This window comes from Rousettus aegyptiacus, unplaced genomic scaffold (genome assembly GCF_014176215.1).
Source record: "Rousettus aegyptiacus isolate mRouAeg1 unplaced genomic scaffold, mRouAeg1.p scaffold_m13_p_9, whole genome shotgun sequence".
In the NCBI taxonomy this organism is placed as follows: Eukaryota; Metazoa; Chordata; class Mammalia; order Chiroptera; family Pteropodidae; genus Rousettus; species Rousettus aegyptiacus.
The window spans coordinates 33,633,742-33,656,063 of NW_023416312.1; the positions used below are offsets into that span (position 1 = coordinate 33,633,742).

Below are 22,322 nucleotides of genomic sequence, written 5' to 3' on the forward strand. Positions count from 1 at the left end.
CACAGCCAAAGTTGATAACCACCTTCACAGTGGAGAAAGCCCATGAATGAATTGGAGGGCCTGGGTTCAAACCCTGTTATCTAGTAACTGAGTCACTTAACCTTCCTGGGCCTCAGTTTCCTTACCTGTAAATGAGGAGAATAGCAATCACTACCTTTAAAGGCATGTGATAATCTAGTTGCCAAATTGCTTCAAACGTATTTCATCTTCCCTACATGGCTACAAGGTAGGCCTCTATTATCTCCTTTGCTACACAAGGAAACCGGGACTCAGGGAGGTGAAGTGATGAACTCAAGTTTCTACAGCTGCCAGTTGAACTAGGGTGATTTCCAAATTGTGCTCTTCCAGATATGCCAGTACTTCCCAAGCTGCGGCACACATACCACTGCTGGTATGGGAGATCTTTGATTGAACACAAATTTATTTTGTTTTGATAGTTACACCTTTTAATATGCATTAGAAAAAAACAACAGCACATCAAACCCATGATTTCACGGATATCACTACTCAAGATGAAATTGAAGTAGATAATGATGTTACACCTAAGACAATCTCAAGAAAAATATTGAGTATATAGTACAGAAGGGCAATTTGGAAGTGTCTATTAAAAACAAAAATATAAATAGCCTATGACTCTGCAATTCAACTTTTAGGAATCAATCATAGGTAAATTTTCATATACACACACACACACATACACACACACACACATTACTCCTATGTAATATTTTGTAATAGCAAAATAGTCTTACTATCACAAGATAAATGGGTAAGTAAAATGTGGTAGTCATAATGGCAATCTATACAATTACAACAGTGACCTGAATCTACTGGCAACATGCATAGATCTCAGGAACATTAAGCAAAGAAAGCAAATTGCAGAATGACTCCATATACCATTTGCATTAAACACAATAAAATTTCCAATGATTTCATATATGTAAGTCTTAAAGTCTAGATAGATGTACAACAAAGAGAACAGCAGTTAAAGAGGGGGGAGTGGTAGTTGAATAAGCCTAGCTTTACTTGTAACAACCTAATTTCTTAAAAAGAGAATGACTTCATGCACTCTTGGGTAATCAGAACTCATTTAACTTTTAAAAAACAAAGATGCAGTATACAGGTTGGGACAAGGTAATAGTCTGACGGTACATATGAATGAGCAAAGGCTGACCTCATGGCAGCAGGCTCTGCTGCCTCTACATGGTCCCTGCCGCTAATGTGGTTAGTTCCCAAAAGGAACGTCACATGGATTTGGCTGGGGTGTGGGCCATGCTACCTCTCCCCCACTTCCTCACAACTCAGGTTGGGGCTTGAGCACCCAGTTATCATAGATGATTGGAGCTATAGATTTCCTTAGGCCTTCTACTTACCAGGTAAACCCCATCAGTGCCCTGAAACTTTCCCAGTAACCAGGGCATTCAGTATCTCCAAGATTTGGAGACTCCTTATGTCCCTAACAACTGGGATCAGAAGCACTCAGGGGTCCAGGCATGAGAAGGCTTTATTCTGAGGGGTTGGCACCTAGTGGGCTCCAAGCAAGGATAAGGCCTCCAGTGAGGAGCCTGACATCATTAAATCCTATGAGGTAGGTAATAATGTTAACCTCATTTTACAGATGAGGAAACTGAGGCACAGAAAGGTCAAATGACTTGCCCAACGTCAAACTAGTGAGTGATCAAAAAAAAAAAAAAAAAAAAAAAAAAGGATTAAAACCTGCAACTATCCCCAGAGCCCAGGCTCTGCTCCTAGTGCCTAATCAAAACCTATTGAGTTATCAAGGTACGGCTCAAATGTGACCTCCAGGAAGCCTGGAGGTGACCGTCCTCTTCTCAAATTCTAAGTGCCTATAGACGTGGTTCAGTCAACCACGGGAACTCATGAACCCATAGCATCTCCTTAATAGGAGGGATCATGTCAGATTCAGCTCTGTATTCCTAGGAAAGAGCCTGACAGAGGTTGTTCATATGTCTCCGATGAATATATGAATAAATAAAAATACAAATGGATAAAAGAAGACAGTTTCATGTGACTGCCTGACTCCTATTAAGTCCTGAATATCTTTGCCCAGCTCTGGGGTGCTGTCACACTAAGCTCTCTTGCAGTCAAATTCAGCCTAGGCTTCTTCTAAAATGGGTCTCCGATATCTTTATTATTTTGCAAACATACCCACATGCACACAGGGACACACACATACACACATATCCACACACAAGCAAAATGCAAGAAGCCCCATAAACTCATGATTACGGGTGATGGGGGCAGGGGTTCTGGGAGGCAAGAAGACAGGGATGGACAGATGGCCCTGTCCAGCTCAGCACCTTCTTCCAGAGGCCAGGATGCTCCCTGTAGCTCAGGAGTTTTTGCTCCAGACCTAACATCACCTATGTTCCTCTTCATGCTTGATAGCAGTGCCTAAATCCCATGACTATAGCAAACAGGGGAAGGTTGGGAGCCACACATCCAGAGATTAAGAGAGGGACAGCTTAGGGACCCAGACTGGGCAGGAGGGCAGAACTGCTACTGCTCATTGGGGTTGGGGTTGGCATCTGGATACTTGGTGAGATCAAAGGTCAGGACTTTGCTGATCACACAGTCCCCTTGCTGAAGGAGGGAGAAAAAAGAAAAATGAAATTATAAGGAGAGAATTAAGAGGGGTCTACCACCACAGGAACGGGGGCCTCAGAACCCTCCTCCCTACATACCTGCTGAAAGCCCAGGCAATGCTTCTCCCTGGGTAAGAGAGGATGTGCTCCATCTCATGTGCCTTTGCTTCCTGCCTACCTCTGTACTCTCCTCCTCCTCTGCTGTCTGGCTGCCTCTGCCTGGCCTTTCCACCTGTCCCCAAATGCAACAGCCCTGCCCATCTGAGCTGGCTAAGCCTCCAAGCCAGGGCTCCAACAAGCCCAGATGGCTGTTCAAGATCTGAGTCTCTATGCTCCCTGGCCCCCATTCCCCTCCACTGAGGCCTTCCCTTCCTGCCCTGGGGAGTCGGGCAGGGAGTGGGGCTGGCTTCTGAGCCAGGCCCGCCCTACCTCGGGGTAGACTCCAATGAGGCTCTCAGCCTTTGTGTAGAACTCCTCCTTGAGAGAGATGACGATGGCCTGGAAGTTGCAAGTCGACTGCTCCTTAATGTAATTGGCAACCTGTGGGAGGGGCCACCAGGCACTTAGCAAGGCTGATGCCCAAACACTGCCTTGTGTCTTCCAGTCAGAATTAGAGGCGGAGGGGTGGGGAAAGGGTTGAAGGGTAGGGGAAAGAGCTACTGAGAGGCAACCACGGACTAGCATGGTGTGGGTGATCATGGGCCCAGCCTCCCAGGCACACTCCATTCAGGAGCTGCTCCCCAAAACCCAGCCCCAACCTAGAGGCCTCCCTCCTGGGCTTCGCTTTCCTTGCACCCACCTTGCCAATGTTGGTGTTATCCAGGGCAGCGTCAATCTCATCCAGGACGAAGAAGGGGGCTGGCTTGTAGCTGAGAGGGAACCAGTAGGTGAGCTGACACTGATGGGGTGGAGGTGGGGCGGGACAGCCCCGGGGCCCATCGCACAGTCCTGCTTCCCTTTAGCTTCTTCGGAGACTAAAAAACCCAGGCCTTAATGATCCCTGAGCTCCTAAAGGCCAAGAGACCAGCTGAGCCCTCCTCTCCATCCAGCCCTGTATTCCTAGATACTGCAGGACCAGAAGACGTGGTCCTCTCCAGAGCTTCCAGACTAGTTGGGGAGATAAAGCCATCCTAGGCTCTGGCCATAGCAACCAAGCTACCTGGAGGTCGGTTCCACCCACCTGCACCATGCTGTCATGTCTCCCGCCTGTACACATGCTGTACCCTCCACCTGGAATGCCTACTGGTCTCCTTGGCCCACTTCTACTCATTCTTTGTATTTCCTGCTCAAGTATTACCTTTCCTACCTTTGAAAGCCTTCCCTGGCCACCCATACCCTCCTCCAGATTGGGCTAGTGTCCTTCCTCTGTGATTCCACAGCATACATGCTCATGCAGTTATAACACTTAGCTCACTGCCTGTTTACACATCTAGCTTCCGCTAGACCATGAGCTCCTTAAGGACAGACACCATGTCTGACTCATCTGTGTTCCTAATCCCCCAACATGGTCTGGTACAGAGCAGTCCTCAAGAAACAATCAAGCACTCAGTTGTGGGGATCAGACTCAGTCAGTACTACTGGCGTTTGGGAGGGGAAGGTCACAGTGGTCAAAGCAGGTTTGCTAGAGGAGCAGGAGGACAATGAGACGTGAAGGGGTGGTAGGTGACGGTCAAGCTAGATTCGCATGGTAAGAGCTGATTAGCAAGCAACCATGTGAGCAAAAACCTGGTGGTAGAACTGAATACATGCAGAGCCAGTGAGGGCATGCTGAGTGAATGAGTGTGGATAGGAAGGTCAGGTCTAGGAAACCAAAGCCAGATATATTGTAGTAGGCAGGGAAACAGGGACACAACCCAGATTCCACCAGAACATCTTCACCTCTGCAGATCTCTGCATATCCTTGAGCCCCAGAGCCTCTGGTGGACACAGCCTTACCTGTGGATGGCAAAGAGCAGAGCCAGAGCTGCCACTGTTTTCTCTCCCCCTGACAAATTGTCCATAGGCCGGAAACGTTTGCCAGGGGCCACACAGTTGTAGTTGATGCCATCCAAGTAGGGCTCTTCAGGGTTTTCAGGGCCCAGGAATGCCTAGTGGGGAGGGGGAGGCAGATGGGTCAGGATCTCGGTCTGTGTCTGGATGGGGATGGGGACAGGAAGCCTAGAGGGAAAGGCAACTAAGGATGGTAAAGGATGGTTGGGTAAGGGGCTCCAGCCTACCTGGGCACTGCTGTTGCGGGACAGGGCCTTGTAGATCTCATCAATGTTGGTGGCCACAGATTCAAAACAAGCATTGAAGCGGTCAAAGCGCTCCTTCTTGATCTGTTCAAACGCCTGCTTGGCCTTCTTGGCTCGCTTTCGGGCCGCTTCAAACTCTGCCACGAGGGAAAGACTGGTGAGCCCTCAGTGCCTGGGCTCTGCCAAGGCTGAGGACCATGCTCTGGCAAGAATGACCTACAAATGACTGCACAGAGCAGGGACATCCTGCGGAGGGAGAGGAACGCCTGGGGAGGGTCCCAGGAAGATGGCTGGTTCCACAACCACCTGTATCCAGTGGGCCAGGCACATAGTGCAAAGGAAGAAACACAGGCTTGGAGCCACATAAACATGATTCTCCTCTGGTCTCTACCAGCAACCAGCTGCGTGACATTGGGCAGGTTATTCACCCTCTCTGATCCTCAGCAGTTTTCCAGTCTATAAAACAGGTACGATAATCCCTACTGTTTAGGCTGCTTGGCAGTTTCAAGTAAAAAGGCATGTAAAAACAAGAGCTGCTGTGATATATGACAGGCCCTAGCCACATCTCTGGCCTCCTGTCTTTGTCTCAGGCCCAAGTAAAAGGGTGAAATCCTACCATCTGAGGTCTCCTGGAACTTGTCTCGGACACTTTCCAGTTTTTCCATGGCCTTCATGTTGGGGGCAGCAATACGCTGTAGCACACTCTGCTGCTCATTTAGCTTCTGCTGCAGTGTGTTCATCTCCTGCTTGATCTCCTCCTCGGCCTGGGCATCCTGTAAACCCCAGGCCCAGCAACATCAAGGAACAGGCCCCCAAGCCCAGGCCCCCACAGAGATGCCTAACCGTGTAGGGGCCTGCTCCCGTGTAGAAGGCAGGTTCTTCCCCAGCTCGGTTCTTCTCATAGTAACCATTCCCGCCATCCCTGGAAATTATAGGCTGACAATGCTTTCTCATCTCTAGCCCTTCCCCCAGGCTCTGTCAACCTCTCCATCTCTCAGGAGGAGCAGCTGCTGGTGCCCCTCTCTGGCTCTCAGCCCAGGCCATGAGCCAGCACCATTCCAGGGTGACCTAGAGCTCCTACACAGGCTGGTCTGGACTCCAAAATGAATATGGAACTCATGTTTGCTGCCCAGATCACTACGTCTGAGCAAATTCCACCTGAGTTTGGTTTTAGGTATTATGGATATTGCAATGCATGTCTAGGCTTGTGACTTTCTGCCACTTTTAGTCAATAAATATTTACTGAATGTCTTCCAAGTGCTAGGCACTGGGGCCCTCAGATCCTGTGAGCCACAGTTCCTGTGCTCACAGAGCTCATGACTAACAGGAATGCACGTAAATAAACAATTAGAACACTGTATGGTGACACCAAAACAATGACAAGAAAGGCACCTAATTCAGGTTCTGGGGCTAGGGAAGGCTTCTAGGGATACTTTTAAGCTCAGGCCTACAGGAAGAATGGTGAGGACAGAGAGAAGGAACAGTCTTCTAGGCATCATATGCAAAACCAGGGGTTTGCCATGCTTCATTCAAGGAATCTAAATAAATTTGAAAGAGTAATCAACTTTAATAAACTTCAAAAGCCACTCCCCCAAAAGGCAATTCAATATGGCAATAGTAGCAACTGTGTGTGCATGTCTGTGTACACACATGCATGCATGCTCACGGAAGAGACAAGGCTGGAGGCACACATGGAAGCCCAATGATGTAGGGCCTTTTAGGTCTCGCAAGAGGTTTGACTTTATCCCAAGGGAAGTAAAATACCACAATATGACTTCAAGCATAGGAAGGATATGAAATATATACATATATATTTTTTAGAAAAGCCCTTCTGAAGATATCTATATACTGCTATAAAGTGGTCTCCAGGATATGTTATAAGAAAATACGAAAAGTATACAATACAATGTTTTGTTTTATCTGAGACAGGGAATATGAATATATTTGCATACAAATATATTTGTATTTTTAAAAGTACAATAGCAAAAAAAAAGTATAATCCAAAAACTAATTAAAATGGTTATACATAGAGGAAGGGTGGTGAAGGGGACAGGAAAAGAAGCCTAAACTTCTCTTCGTGTACCTTGTAGTATACTTTTGGTTTTAGAACCATATGAAGATCTTCCATAATTATAAATTAAATCAAAATGTGAAAAACACCGGATAAAAAATTATGGGGGAACAAGATATTCACAAGATGCCCAAGAATGACCCTAAAAATTACTAAGTACTTATAAAGGCGAAAGTGTATGTTTAGTGTTGAGACAACTGGCAATTGATACCTTAACTGAGGATCAAACGGCATCACAAATATGGGACATTCTAACATCACGTGCCTCCTGGCATAATGCAATAAAAAGTACGCAGCATCACCAATGAAAAGTTCTTACCAAAAAATTACTTGACCTAAATTCATCAAGCCTCCAGACTAGATTGAGCTTCCAATTTATAGGAAGAACAAGTCTAGCAATAATAAAAGGAAACTAACATATCCGTAACGTATCCATAACGTATCCTTCTTCAAGACAACATGTGGATTCTCAAAAGATCAATATTATGAAAAAAGGTGAGCAGACTGCTCCACATTAAGAGAAACTAAAGAGACAGAACAACCAAAAGCAATATATGAATCTTAACTGGATCATTGTTTTAAAAAAAAACTTTAAAGACACTTTTGGAACAACTAGGGAAATTTTAATATGGGCAGGATATTAGATGTGAAATTATTATTAATTTCCTTAGTGTAATACAGAATTGTGGCTGTGGAGGAGAATCCCTTGTTCTCAGCATGCTGAAGTATTTGGAGTTGAAGTCTGCAACTTCCTTCAAATGATTCAGCACAAGCAAAAAAAAAAGTATAGTGCGGAGGGACAGAATTGAGATGAAAGAGAAAGCACACTGGAAAAATAGTCATTGGTGAAAGGCATGTAGTTGTTCACTATACTATTCTTTCAATTTTTCTATAGGTTTAAACATATTCAAAGTTAAGATGGAAAAAAAATCAAAATGTTAAAGAGAGCAATCCCTTAAAAACTGAAAACTAAACAAAGAAATCTGACTATATATTAAGCTAAACACTCAGAGCTGTGCATGCTCAATGAGCCATTAGCTTAATGATGAAACCTCAAGAAAATCTTAAACGGCATTAATTAAATTGTTACTAATATCTCGTGATTTTCAAACTGTTATATGCAGAATAGGACAAAGTAAATATGTTACTATGTTAGTGTTGCTAGTAACCAACATTTTTAGCAAGAATAACTGGAGACTCAATAAAATCAATGATATTAAACTGAGAATTACAATTTCGATTAAAAGTATCAATATAAACTCATGATAAATTTTCCTTCAAAATGAAAAATGCATTTCCTAGCCCAGTCTACTGAAACGTTCTGGAAGCACAGAACCACCCAGCAGTCATGAGTGTCCAGACAGTATGGTAGTTACCTAAATGACAGCATTCCCCACTAAAAGAAGTCAGAGCTTCTCAGAGAAATGGATAATTCCAGGTTTGGGGTAGGAAATGTAGAGGATGAGCCTGGACATACCAGAAAGCATGGAAGACATGAAAGACTATAAGAGTTGTGTCAAAATGATTCAGAAGCCAACCCGAATGAGTTCCCACTGGCCAAAGATGCGACGACTTGATCAATAAGAAGGATAATAACCACAACAGAGTATAACACACCAAACGTGTTTAAACCCATAAGTTCATAATGATAAGAAAAACAACTCAGTGGACAAATCTTGAGAACACCAAAGGAACAACTCATTACTTTATAAAATGGTAAATAAAGGGTAAGAATCAAGCATATATATCCTGCCTTTCCTATGTAAACTGTATCTCAGGGTAACCAAATAACTGATGAGAGGAAATCTCTCTTTACAGTATTCCAGCTAATAAATAAGGAAGAAACGATAGACTAAGATCACCATTTTGCAACCCCAGATGAATTCAATAGATCTAGGTAATGATCATCATAATTGTAAACTGCATGAAAAAAGCCACGACCAGATTTTATAAACCTCCCGATGGAACTAACAATGCTGAGGAAGCAGTCTTCACCAAAACAAACCTCAAAACTTGAATCTAATCAAATCTCTAGAAATGAACTGTCCAAATAAGGCAGCCACTAGCCACATTTAACTATCATGCACGAAAAATGCAGCTAGTGCAAATGAGGAGCTAGTTTTAATTTTACTGAATGTTGGTTAACTTTCAAAACTGATACTTAATTCAAATTACTGGAAAACTTTTAAGTATATTTGGAACAACTTGAATATGTGGTTCTCTTTTTTCAGGTGTAAATTTTAGGATATCTAAATACAGATCAAGTATTTCTGAGGAAATTTTAGTATCCAAATTGAGATGTGCTATAAGTGTCAAATATATACTGAATTTGAAGACTTAGTACAAAAACAGATTGTCAAATATCTCATCGATAATTTTTATATTGCTTACACACTGAAACAAAAACCCTTTTGGATATACTGAGTTAAACAAAATGTAGTATTAAAATTAATCTCACATTTTAAAATTTACACATGTGGATCGTATTATGTCTCTATTGAAGAGCACTGATCTATATCTAACTACCCATTTACAGGAACTATGGGGGATAGCAGAACTCTTTTTTTGCTTTGTTCTGGGGAAACATTTTAAAAATCACAGGATACAATCAACAAAGCACAGAATGTAGAAAATCCTCCAGGAGAAATGAGCCAAGTTCTTCAACAACAAAAAATATTCCAAAGAAAAATAAAAACAGAAAGAAGGACACCTTATAGATTAAGTGAGACTTAAGGCAGATATCAACCGATCGCTACTTCAATCATGCATCCATCTATAACAACTCATTTAATGCCCAATTCCAACGAGTAAACTGTGACGAGTTTGTGTATAACAATCATGGAAATGTGAATACTAATCATAATATTAATAAATTATTATATAATACATAATGAAATAATTCCAATATTAAAGAATTATTTTTTTGGTATGAAAATGATTCCACATATTTTTAAGAATTATCTCTTCTGGTGATACGTTCTGAAATACTTACAAAGAAATGACATGATGTCGAGAATTTATTTTTAAATAACCTAGGGGTGGAAAGGGAGGATGGAGTGTCTGCGGGTGCACGTGAAACAAGTTTGGTCATGAGCTGATAACTATTGAAACTGGTGACAGCAACATGAGGTAGCATTGTACTATTTTACTTCAGCATATGAAATTTTCCATAATAAAAATCTAAAAATAAGAACAAAAAACAAAAATCAACTTGAAGTGGCTCCCACTAGCCAAGGATGGGACGATTTGAACAACAAAAAGGAAAATGATTCCAATAGACCAAAACAAATCAAAATACATTTAAACACTCATGTGTATAAGAAATACAAATGTAAAAACCTCATTGGTCACCTTTAAAGGTTACAAAGGCAACCAACTCATTCTAAATGCTGGTAAATTAAGGAAAATAATTAAGTATTTATCCTACCTTTTCTACACTAACTATATTTAAAGGGAACTACACAGTTGATGTGAGAAAGTTCTTTTTAGATCTCCAATTAATAAGTAGAGGAGGAATGAAAGAATTAGAAAATTTCCATTTTGAAACCATTAAGGTAGCCAGGCAATGATCATTAAGAGCTGCTAAAACTAACTATGAAAGGCTGATAGGGAACTTCATAAAAATTGATGGGGCTAACCAACACCTGAACCTACTGATCATGATTGTATTAACTTTATATTATGTAAATTTTCAAAAATACACAAAAATGCAGAGAATTTAATGAACCCCTATGTACCTCTTTCCCATCTTCAATCATTATCAGCTCATGGCAAACACTCTGCATTCTATACCCAATTCCTTTCTATATTTAATTATTTTAAGGCAAATCTCAGACATATTTCATCCATAAATACTTCAGTATGTATCTTTAAAACAGGGTTTCTGAATCTCAGCACTATTATTAATATTTTGAGGAGATGATTCTTTGTTGTGGGGGCTGTCCTAAGCACTGCAGGATGTTTAGCAGCATCCATGGTGTCTACCCACTAGATGCCAGTAGTAGCCTTCGCCCCAGTTGTGACAAGTGGGTGTGACAAGAATATCTCCAGACATTACCGAATGTCCCCTAGGGATACAAAATCCATCCCACCCTACCCTCACTGAGAACCACAGTTGTAAAAGATAGGATGATTTAAAAATAAAACCTTACAAAATGGAAACAGACTCATAGATACAGAGAACAAACTGGTGATTGCCAGATGGGTGAAAAAGGTGGAGAGATTAAGTACAAATTGGTAGCTAGAAAACAGTCACAGGGATGTGAAGTACAGCATAATATAGTAAATAATATTGTAATAACTATGTATAGTGCTAGGTGGGTACAAGACTAATTAAGGGGATTGCTTCATAAATTATTTAAATGTCTAACCACTATGCTGTACAAATGAAACTAATATAAAATAATACTGAATGTCAATTCTAACTGAAAAACAAATTTAAAAAATTCAAAAAAAAAGAAATAAAACCCAATGCCATTAATTCACCTAAAAAATATTAACAGCAATTCATGAACATCATGAATTATCTGATCAGTATTCAAAACCATCCTGTTTCATAAAAAAAATTTCTACAGGGTTTCAAAGCAAGTTCCAAATAAGGTATACACAATGCAACTGGCTGAAATGTCTCTTGAATCTCATTTCATCTACGTCTTTTAAATCTCATTTCACCTTTAAATTCCCCTTCCTCTCTTTTCTTTGCAATGGATTCAAGGGAGGGCCACATATTCTGATTGGTTCATTTGTCTCTTCAAGTCTATAAAATTTCTCCCTATTTATTTTCTTTCTTCCCATTTATTTGTGAAAGAGACTGGGTCTTTTGTCCTTTAGTTTCCCACACTCTGGATTTGACTAAATGCATCCCTGAGCTTTTATTTAACATGTACCTCTAACACTAATGCTTCACATAATTGGTAGATATAAAGATAGGGAGAACTGACATTCAGTGTTTACTGATGCGATGCAAAGGGAAGTTCACAAGTACACAGCACCGTCTACGATATATCCTTGCCAAAAATAAAAAATAAACCCGAATCCAATCCAATCAAACCTTAGATTTAACTACCAGTTTTCAGAAAATACAGAGGATGGAAGAACATGTTAAATAACATCATGGGACATAATCAGCCAAATCCAGAATGTAGAAAATTGTGCAGGTCCAATGACCCAGTTTCTTCCATAAATAGGAAGAAAAAAATAAAAAGGGATAAGAAAATGTTATAGACTAGAAGAGACCAATTTTAACATATGGACCTCACTTGAATCCTGATTTAAACACACAAACTGTGGGGGAAAAAAAAGATATTTATGGGACGTTCATGGACATCTCAACATTTACTGAGTATTAGATATTAGAACTGTGGTTAAAATTATTTTTGGTATGATACTGTGATTACATTTTTAAAGAGTCCTATGAATGGAATAATATCTAGAATTTGATTTATGACAGGCGAATGTGGAGGGGGAAAGGTATTAAAAAATGAGATTGACCATATGTTGCTAATTGTTGAAGCTGAGTAATAGGTACCTGGGGTTCATTATAGCATACTCTCTTCCTTTGTCTATGTTTAAAATTTCTCGTAATAGAAAGTTGTTGTTTTTTTTTTTTTTTTAAATCAAGTTCCCCTTGCTATAATGATGGATTGCAAAGCATTGGAAACAATTTAGGAGGCTCCTGCAGTAGTCCATGTGAGTGGTGAAAGTGGCCTACACTAGAGAGACAAAGGAAACAGAAAAAAGGAGAATGCAGCAGCAGATACTTGGGAGGTAGAAGGATAGGGCTTGATAATGCACTGAATAGGCAAAGTAAAAGTCAAGGATGAGGCTCAGATTTCTGATCTGAACCTATAGCTGGCACAAAGGAGACGTGGCAGATTTGGGGAGGAGGGCTGGGGTGTCTGAGGTACCTGTGGGACCTAGCATAGAGATGACTGCTAACGGCAGGGTAGTGAAAGAAAGACCCAGGATAAGAGAAAGCCAAGTGAGAAGGAAAGAGTGCCTAGGACAGAGCACGGAGGAAACCTCGAGGCCTAGCTGTTCACTGTACAGGTACCTTTTTTCTCTGTGTATATCTGGGCTGAAATGTGTACATTTGTGGAAGGGCGAAATGGGCAGCGGGCAGGGACAGAAACCTGCGGGTGGGGAAGATGTGGAAATGTCTCTGTATATATGTAGGGGGAGACCCTGGATTACAATTCCACCCTACCTCTCTGGCCAGCTTGGCCCTCTTTCCAGCCCTGGTCTCCAGAGGGGGACCCCAGATGAGCTGACCTTCTCTCTGGAGAGTTGGGAAGATGTTCCTCACACCCTTGCCCCCACCCTTAGGCACATCCTCACCTTCAGATCCTCACACAGGTCACCGTAGTCAATCTCGATGAGGGCCTCTCGTGCATAGATACTGGAAGTTCGCTGGGAACCACTCACCGAATCTTCCCCCTGGGAGCTACCCTGCAATGATAAGAGGGAATAGAATGAAGCATACTGGCCATGAGAGAACCCCTCTAGAGGGGACTGGGGGTTCCTTTGCAGACTTCAATGACTGAGAAAGCACCTTGCCAGAAAGCACTTGTGGCAGAAGGACAGCAGCTTTGAAGGCAGAAAGATCTGAGTTCAAAACTGGGCTCTACCACTGCCTGAGGGTGTGATCCTGGGCAAGTCACGCTGTCAGATCCAAGTTCCCTCATCTGTAATGTAGGACGGTGCCAGTCTGGCAGAGTTGTGGTTTGGATTAGGAGTAATTATGTCATGTGCTACCATGAGGCCTGGCACAGTTCTGGTGTTCAAAATATTTTTGCTGAATTAAACTGAAATACTATTTGGGGAGAGGGGAAGGAGAAAAATAAGTAGAACTTAGATACGTGTCCAGGTTGAAGACAAGATCCACGCAAACCTCCTCAGTTGACATTCTCCACCCCTTGCTACCAACCTTCACTTCCACTGGATAAAGTGCCTTGGCTCCTCTATTGGCTAGTGTCCCTCTCTTTCCTATAACTGAGCTTCGTCACCTCTGCATTGCTGATGTCCCTTACCCAACCCTCTCCTGGCCAATCTCCCTCACTGCAGCTAAGCTACTGTCCCTCAGATCTTCCAGCTTCCGTCTTCCTTTGCTCTTGACTAATGTCCCTCAATTCCCACTCTTATCAATATCCATCACCTACTGGAGCTAACTTAGCTCAAGTTCCAAAGGTTAGTAAATGATTTCATCTCCTGGCTTACCTCCCTCATCACCTACAGAGATACAGCTCTACCTCCAATATAACTTTCCTCTCACACCAAGGCTACCACCTTTCACCTCACCTGCCTTCACAGCCTTGCCCTGCCATCCCTCTTTATGTCCCTCAAAACTCCTGCCCACCATCCTTCTCTCTCTCCCCTGCCCTCCCTGGCCACTTTCACACTTTCATCCTCCTTCCCTGGTTAATGTTGCTCACAGCCCACTCCTACCATCAGCCATGATACTCACCTCTTCCTGACTAATATCATCCATGGTGCCCTTAGAGAGTGGCAACTTGATGTCCTGCATCTTGCAGGCCTGTAGCAGATTGTGGCGGTCACTGCGCTTCTGTTCAAGCTTGGTCTCAATGGCTGTTACCTCCTTCTGCAAATGGGTCATTTCCCTAAGAAGATCCAGGGAGATAGGTGAGACCCAAATCCAGCAGGCTGTCTGCTCTACCTACTTGCCCCAACCCCAGGCCTGAACCCACTCACTTGTTGGCGCCCCCCAGTTTCTTACGAATCTCCTCCATCTCATGATTCTTGTCATTCACCTCTGACTTTTTGGCCAGGTGCTGATTCTTCAGATCTTGTAGCTGGGCCATGGTCTCATCTATGATCTTCATGTGTCTTTGTTCCTCCTGGTCCCAGCAAGGGGGACAGGACAAGAAGTGAAGGCTTTCATTATCTCACCTTAGGATCTTCTCTCCTTGCCCCCACCCTTTCCACCAGGCAGTTTGATAGAGCCTCTCTTCAATGAGCCCTGCTTTAACAAACCCCCATCACCCCTCGAGCTTCTTTCAATCTTATTCCAAATTATCTGGTTGCCCTCCCCGACACAACCCATTTTACTAGTTGTCTGCTGTAGAAAAGTTCAAAGTACAGAGACAGTATTAAGCAGGGGCAGGAAAAAAATCACTCATAATCCCACCAGGCAGAGATAATCAATTAACATATTAGCCTATTTCCTCCCAGCCTCACTTATAGATAGCTCTATATAGTCGAGACTAGACTGTAATCAAAATTTGGTATTCTGACTTAATGTTATATTTGACCATATTTTCCACATCAAAACTACTGCCACGAGCTACACAACATTAATGTTTTTAAAAGAACAGAAACTAATATAGTGTATTTTCTATGAGTACATGTATATGAATGTGCAAGTATTTAAGTAAATATACATATTCCATGGGGTTAGCCCTGGGGAAGAATAAGGGGACTGGGATTGAGAGTGGTCAGAGAAGTGTAGTCTTACTTATAATGTTCTGACTGTTCAAAGGAGAATGTTTAGTTTTCCTTTTGATCTTAAAGTCACATGAAGGGGACGTATTAGCAATTTACTCTCAAATGGCTCATAAAAATAATATGCATATACAGAGAATGCAAAAGCAAATATGGCAACATGTTAATGACCGGTGAAGCTTGGTGACAGGTAGTTGGAAATTCTTTGTACCATTCTTGCAATTTTCTTGTAAGTTTAAAATGATTTCAAAACAAAAAGTCAAAAAGTCATAGAAATACATGACTCTGGATCATCTAGATGTCTACCTTGTCCTGCTCCAGAATTTTATTGCCCAATCTGCATTTGCATTTAAGTTTTTGGGGATGCCAAAGAAGACAACTGTATAATGGTATAATGGAAAAACACACACACACACACACACACACACACACACAAATCACCAACAACATAGGTAGACAAAGATGTCATGATATGTTCAAACCAAGTGAGGATCAAAACACCCCAGGAGGGGATGCTGTGAGGAACAAAGATTTCTCAGAGTTTAAAGAGAAGGGGTGTGGGAAAAGGGAGCCATCAGACCACAACTGGTGTGGCACAGACATGCTCGACTCAAAGGAACTCAGCCATGGCAGTTAGCGGCACAGGCGCACTGTGAAAAGGGACTTGATTATCAGCAAAACACTGTTGCACTGAATTAACGGGGTTAATTATAAAATTCAATTTGTAACTGTCTTAGCTTTCTAGTTAAGTGTTCCAAGTATATTTGTTTATATATATTTAAACAACATTACGGATTTTTTAAGTCAACACTAGAGATCTTGGGAATATTTTCCCTTTAAATGGGGTCCACGTATTACTGAAATCTGAAGACAATTAAACTACACAAATATTTGTATAAATGTAGCATAATTTGCTAAATTCCTAATTCTCAGAGGACACTGAATAGTTTCCCCTAAGAAACTATTAATGCCTGTAATAAACATCAAACTGTGTGCACAAAGCTGTGCCAGCCTTTTGGATTTCCTCAGGTATTACTGAGTTACAGAGAGTATATGTTCTGAAGACTCCTGATGAATGGTGCCATATGGTATAAGGATGCTAGTTTCACGTGCCATGGCCAGCAGTATTAAGCATTATCCTTTGAAAAAAAATCTTGGGTAATGTGATAAGAAATAAATTACATCTGATTGTTGCTTTAATTTGCATTTCTCTGATTTCTAGTATCTAAATTATGTGTATGTTTATGGGCTATTTGAATCTGTTTGTGAACTGTTTGTACCACATACCCCTTTTTTTCCTATTTTGGTCTTGGTGTTTTTATTTCGATTACAGCTTTATAAATTATGGATGTTATCCTTTTACTAAATCTCTTCCAATTTTTCTCCCAGTAGTTGGTCTGTCTTTTCATGCTCTCCTTCCTTACCTTCTTGAGCTTTTCTATCTCATTTTCATCCTTTTTCACTGTCTGCTCCCACATGTGTACTTTATCCTGATCTTCCTTCAGTTGGTTCTTTTCAAAATCCAGCTGGATACCCAAGCGAGTCTTCTGATTCTCAAATTCCAAACTGTGGGGAGAAAGGAGAACTAGGCCCAGGGTACAAGAACCCAGGGTTACTGCTGAATTTCAGTCACCACTCAGCTCATCCACCCACACCCACAATAAAACTGTCCCCTAAAGTTGGAGAACTAAGTTCCTCAGCCTAGCCTTGTGGAAAAGGCTAGGAAATGGCACAAGGCAGGGGAGATTGGACCAAAATTCTTTAACACTGTCTTTAAACACTGGAGGACTCCAGACCTCCCCACCAGCTTCCTAGATGGAAGCACAAAAAGGCCCACCTGAACCCACCAGCTATAATTTCTACTTACTAAGCTTCTGTGCACTTTACATACAGTACCTCTAATCTTTTAGTCAATGGCTCCAGAAGTTGGCAATAATGAGGAAACTTGGGCCAAGAGGTAAAAGACTTTGCCCAAGGCCACAGAGCTTGTAAACGGCAAATGTGACATTGAAACCCAGGTATAACCCTAAACCCAGGCTCCTTCTATAGCATCAGTGCAATATAATGTGGTGGGATAAGAGGATTAGTATCCCAAATCTGCCATTTTCTAGTAGTGTACTCTCAGGCAAGTTACTTATCCTCTCTACCTCTGTTTCCTCATCTGTAAAATGTAAATAATAGTACTTACCTTGGAACTATTGGAAGATTTCTTTAATGAGTTAGTATGTATAACTTAGAACTATGACTGGCACACAGTAAGTACTCAATAAGTTTTAGTTACCATCATTATTGCCAGGTATACAGCACATATTTATTCTTTCCAACTACCACTCCCACATTTACACTTCCACCCCAAGGTTCCAGAACCTCTAATTGACAGAGCTTGGATAATAAAAACCATGGAGAAGATACTAGATTCCTATTATTGTTCTCTTCCCCATCTCTTCAGAAACTCAAAGAGTATGTAACCGGCACATAGATACTAGCAGGCCAGGCAGGGCTAACTTCCACCTGCCCAATATAGTGTGACAGATGCTGCCAGATGACACGTTAGCAGTTTAAACCTATTAGTCACTATAATCCAAATGGAATGTAATTAACTCTATAATTTTGAGCTATGCAATTTTAAGTCCAATCTCCTAAGCATGATTCATAAAGCCCTCTGTGATCTGGCCCCTGCAGACCTCTCCACCACCTCCGCCTTCCATCTGACCCCATTTTTATGCTCCAGACATTCAAAACTATTTAGTTTCCAGAACAAGGCATGGTCTCCCACACCTCTGAGCATGCTGTTCTCACTGCTGGGAACTCTCTTCTTCTGTCTGCTGCCCGGCTGGCTAAATCCTACTCACTCTACAGGTCTTCAGTTCATCATTCCTTGTTCTGTAAAACCTTTCCTGAAGGCTGTGAGCAGGTTCTTAGTTTCTATTACACTGTGTTGGGTTATTCCCTTTTTGGTCCTGTTAAGTTAATCACATCCTATAGTTCATAACACCCTTATGATTGCTGTCTGTGCAAGACCCTTCCTTTGTCTTCTCTGGTTCAATCCCTAATTTTCACTCCCATTATTTTCCTTACAGTGAGCATGTACTCCAAAGTGACACACATACATGTATACACATACACACACACATATACATATATGTATAGAGCCTTCAAAATGCATATCCTTGTAAAATGTCACTTTGTTTTTTAAATTTACACAAATGTACGGTGTTATAAATTTATCCATGGTACTGCCTGTAAATCTAGTCCTTCCTTTGAACTCCTACAGGTATTCCATAGCCTAGATGTTCATCACATTTAACTTGTACTTTCCCCCACTGATGGCCGTCTACACTGCCAACATCCTACCACCGTAAATTATGTCAAGATGAACAATCCGGAATGTGCCCCTTTGTGACCCTGTGGCAAGACTCTCACTGGGATATATCCAGCAGTGGCTTTGCTAAGTCGTAGGGCTTACAGAGACTTATTTTCACCAAATACCACTAGATTGTTTTAATTTGCGTTTCTCTGATTAGGAATGAGACTGAACATCAATTCATAATCAGCTGTTCAAGCATCTTTTTCAGTGAAATGCTAACTATATCTTCTGTCCAGTTTTCTATTGTCTCCAGTTTTTTATTTTTCCTCTTGTTGATTTACAGTTCCTTAACCATTTCCTCTGTACTTTGTATCTACCTCAAGTACAGCATCATATTGTTCTGAAATCGCTGATCTACTTGTTTGTTTCCCCCACTACTCCAAAACTCAACTCCCTGTGGGTAGGGACAGTCTCTGATGCAATTCTATATCCTTTGAGCTTGGCTTAGGGGTAAAAGAGCAATGAATATTTACTGTATGGAAGATGGGCTGGATAAACTGACCGAGGCATAGGGTCCAGGGGAGGAGCTCTTTTAGGGAGACTATGTTGTGTTATTCTGTCTTATCCCCATCTCCTGGCCTTTCCAATACCAAGTGCAACATAGGTACTCAAGAAAGGTTTGTTGAAAAAATGACTGAACTAAAGCGAGGAAGAGAAGAAACACTGTTGTTTGTTCTTACTATTTTTCCAACCTAGAACTTTGCTCTTTCTCCCCTTCATTGCTCATCAGGATAATAATTAAAGCTAATATTTATTGCTTTTATTAGGTGCTAAGCATTATGCTAAATACTTTATCAAGATTATTTCATATGATCTGTCCAACGATGCCATGAGACAGATGTCATTATTATCCCATTTTATAGATGAGGAAACTGCGGCTCAGAGATCAAGTCACTGCCCAAAATAATGAATTGTGGAGCTGGGATTTTAACTCAGGTAAACCACGTTTAAAGCTGGCACTCTCAACCACTAGACTATGCAACATTGCCTCACTAATGTTCTCTAAGGCTGATCTATAATAAATGCCCATCGTTCTAAGAGCTGCTCTCTGCCTTATGATGATGGCATTTGACTTTCCAGGATATCAGGCTGGGGGCTCAAAGGCATCTCAGTTTCCTCTTTGACCCACACTTCCACCTACCGCTTCTTGGCAATTTCATTCTGCCGCTTCACCTTCTCTTCCTCAAACTCCCGGATGTTGCGTACACCGATCTCCCGACAAAATTCTTCAAACACTTCATCCTCTACCTGAGAGAAGCAAAGGAGGATAAAGGCCCTTTAGGTCAGAATGTTGCTTCCAACCCCAGTCCTGCCCTGATGCACATGCTAGCATGGCTCATCCTCTACCAACCTGGTTCATCTTCTCCTTTAAGTCTTTCATTTCCCTCTCCCGGCTCTGGATGATCCTCTTGATATCATTGATGCGAGGCCCAAAGTTGGCTAGCTCACTCTCCAGCTTAGACTTTTCCTGTAGGAAACAGGATTGAGAGGGCAAAGAGACCAGGGTCCTTGGAGGAAAAGAGCCACCCTGAGCACTCTGGCCCCATGGACAGGAAGAAGTAGCTTCCTATACTCTGAGAGAATGTGACTTAAGCACCATTCAAGGCTCCATCATCTCTCACTTGAGCCACTGCATAGCTTCCTCCCTGGCCTCCAGTCGGCCAGGTTCAATCCACAGGGCTGGGTATAATAACCATGATTACTTACAGTTCCATGTGCCCTTAACTATAACCCTTGCAGCCAGATGTGTTTTGGAATTCAGATTTTTTGATTTTAGAAAAAGCCAAAATAACACACACACACACACACACACACACACACACACACTACACATAACATAACATAACATCCCCAGGGTGGTCTGGGGAAGTACCTCATGATCAAACACATTAATATACCTAGAAGGGTGCCCCCACCCACAGGGACTGAAATGCCTATAGCTCACTTTCAAATCATTTTTAGATGAAGTTCAAACATTTATTAAATGAACGAATCATGCTAATAACAGCTCCTAATATTTACCAAGTATTTGGGTATGAGGAATAAATCTAAACACTTAACCTGTATTAACGCATTCAATCTTTACAACGACCCTATGTTAACATTCTAACTCCCATTTTACAGATAATGATGAAAAACTAACACTGAGAGGTTAAGTAACTTGCCTAATATCACACAGAGCCAAGATCTGAACCCCTGGCTGTCTGACTCTATACTATGCTTGGTTCCCTGGAGTGGTCTGGGAGGAGAGAGGGAAATGGGACAAGTTCCCTAGAGAAATCCAGGCCAGGAATGGGAGGATGGCCTTTAGAAAACAAAGTTAAAGGCCAGATCCCACCTGCAGATTCAGGGCTAGATGTCGTGTCTTGGTCTGTTCTAGATCACTCTGTGAGTATTTGAGCCGCATCTGTAGTCCGTGGGCCTGAGACTGCACTTGACGTAGCTCTGCCTCTTTCCGCTTTGCTTTCATCTGCTCCTGAAGTGGACAAGAAAAATGGGTGAGGTGTTAAGAAGGTGGCTAGCCTGGGGTTAGGATACCCTCCTCCTAGGGACAATGCTGCTTACCTTAAGCTCCTCTGTCAACCGCTCCTTCTTCTCTTTTAGCTTGTCTACCGCTTTCTCATCCCAGCGCCGCGCCTTGGCCTTCAGGTCACTGGCCCCACCAGAGATCACTCCTGACTTCTGGAACAGAGTCCCATCCAGTGCCACTGTCTACACACAGTAGAGAGAAGAGAGAAAGAGCTGAATAGAGGAATCTCCAACACTAAGCCTGTCCAGTTCCAATCTGGGCAAGGGCATCCATACCTTGTGGCGCTGGTGGCCTCCAAAGGCAATGCGACGGGCATCCTCCACGTTGTCACAGACAAGGGCATTGCCACAAGCATACTGCAGGGCCTTTTTGATGTGAGGTGGCTCATATCGAATCACATCAATCACAAGCTTGGCCCCCTTAAGCTCTCGGAGTTTCTCATCTGTAGGCTTCACCTAAGAGAAGAAGCTCAGTAGATGGCAGAACATGGAGGGCTTGGAGGAGGGGCCTCCACACACACTCCTGGCCCTATCCCAACCAGCCTTACCTCTAGGTAGTCAAGAGGCAAGAAGGTCTCAGGCTCCCCACGCTGCTCCTTGATATACTGAATACAATCCCGGCCTGTCTTCTCTGAGTCCACAATAATGGCATCCATGTTCTTACCCAAAACTTTGGTTACAGCAATCTGATACTTCTTTTGTGTGGGCTGGCACAGGTCAATGAGGCGGCCATACTAAGGAAGTCAGAAGAGAAAATTGAAGCATGAGGCTTCTAGGAGCTGGCTCAGAAACCCCAATTCCCAACTTGGAAAGGGGATGGACCAGAATCTGTATCAGGAACATAGCCCTCAGGCTATGAAGGAAAAGCCTACTCTGTAGCCTCAAAGCAACAACTATAGACAGTCATGTCTGAACCCAAAATCATCTTTCTAAATCTCATTTTTACCATTTCACAGACCACTGCAACCCCAAGTACTATGCCAAGATACCCTACATACATTATCACAAATTCTCACAAGCACCCAGCAAAAGAAATCTCTTTTCCCAATTCACTTCCT

At 42.3% G+C, this 22,322-nt stretch overlaps 1 protein-coding gene across 3 annotated transcripts in view; it reads right to left on the reverse strand.

The window, feature by feature from the left end:
* Positions 1–403: 403 nt before the first annotated feature.
* SMC1A (structural maintenance of chromosomes 1A) overlaps positions 404–22,322 on the reverse strand; it is a 32,914-nt gene continuing 10,995 nt past the window's right edge. For 2 of the 3 annotated variants that reach the window (XM_016137333.2, XM_036226511.1), the window contains 16 exons: positions 21,813–21,998; positions 21,541–21,720; positions 21,301–21,447; positions 21,074–21,211; positions 20,087–20,203; positions 19,877–19,983; positions 16,793–16,934; positions 14,619–14,764; positions 14,374–14,527; positions 13,248–13,358; positions 5,457–5,613; positions 4,823–4,977; positions 4,542–4,693; positions 3,406–3,475; positions 3,036–3,146; positions 404–2,604 (listed from right to left, as the gene is read on the reverse strand). In XM_016137333.2, the coding sequence (XP_015992819.1) occupies positions 2,521–2,604; positions 3,036–3,146; positions 3,406–3,475; positions 4,542–4,693; positions 4,823–4,977; positions 5,457–5,613; positions 13,248–13,358; positions 14,374–14,527; positions 14,619–14,764; positions 16,793–16,934; positions 19,877–19,983; positions 20,087–20,203; positions 21,074–21,211; positions 21,301–21,447; positions 21,541–21,720; positions 21,813–21,998 (2,157 nt within the window). In that variant the 3' untranslated portion in view covers positions 404–2,520. The remainder of the gene's footprint in view (positions 2,605–3,035; positions 3,147–3,405; positions 3,476–4,541; positions 4,694–4,822; positions 4,978–5,456; positions 5,614–13,247; positions 13,359–14,373; positions 14,528–14,618; positions 14,765–16,792; positions 16,935–19,876; positions 19,984–20,086; positions 20,204–21,073; positions 21,212–21,300; positions 21,448–21,540; positions 21,721–21,812; positions 21,999–22,322) is intronic. The other variant, XM_016137334.2, reaches the window with a different exon arrangement.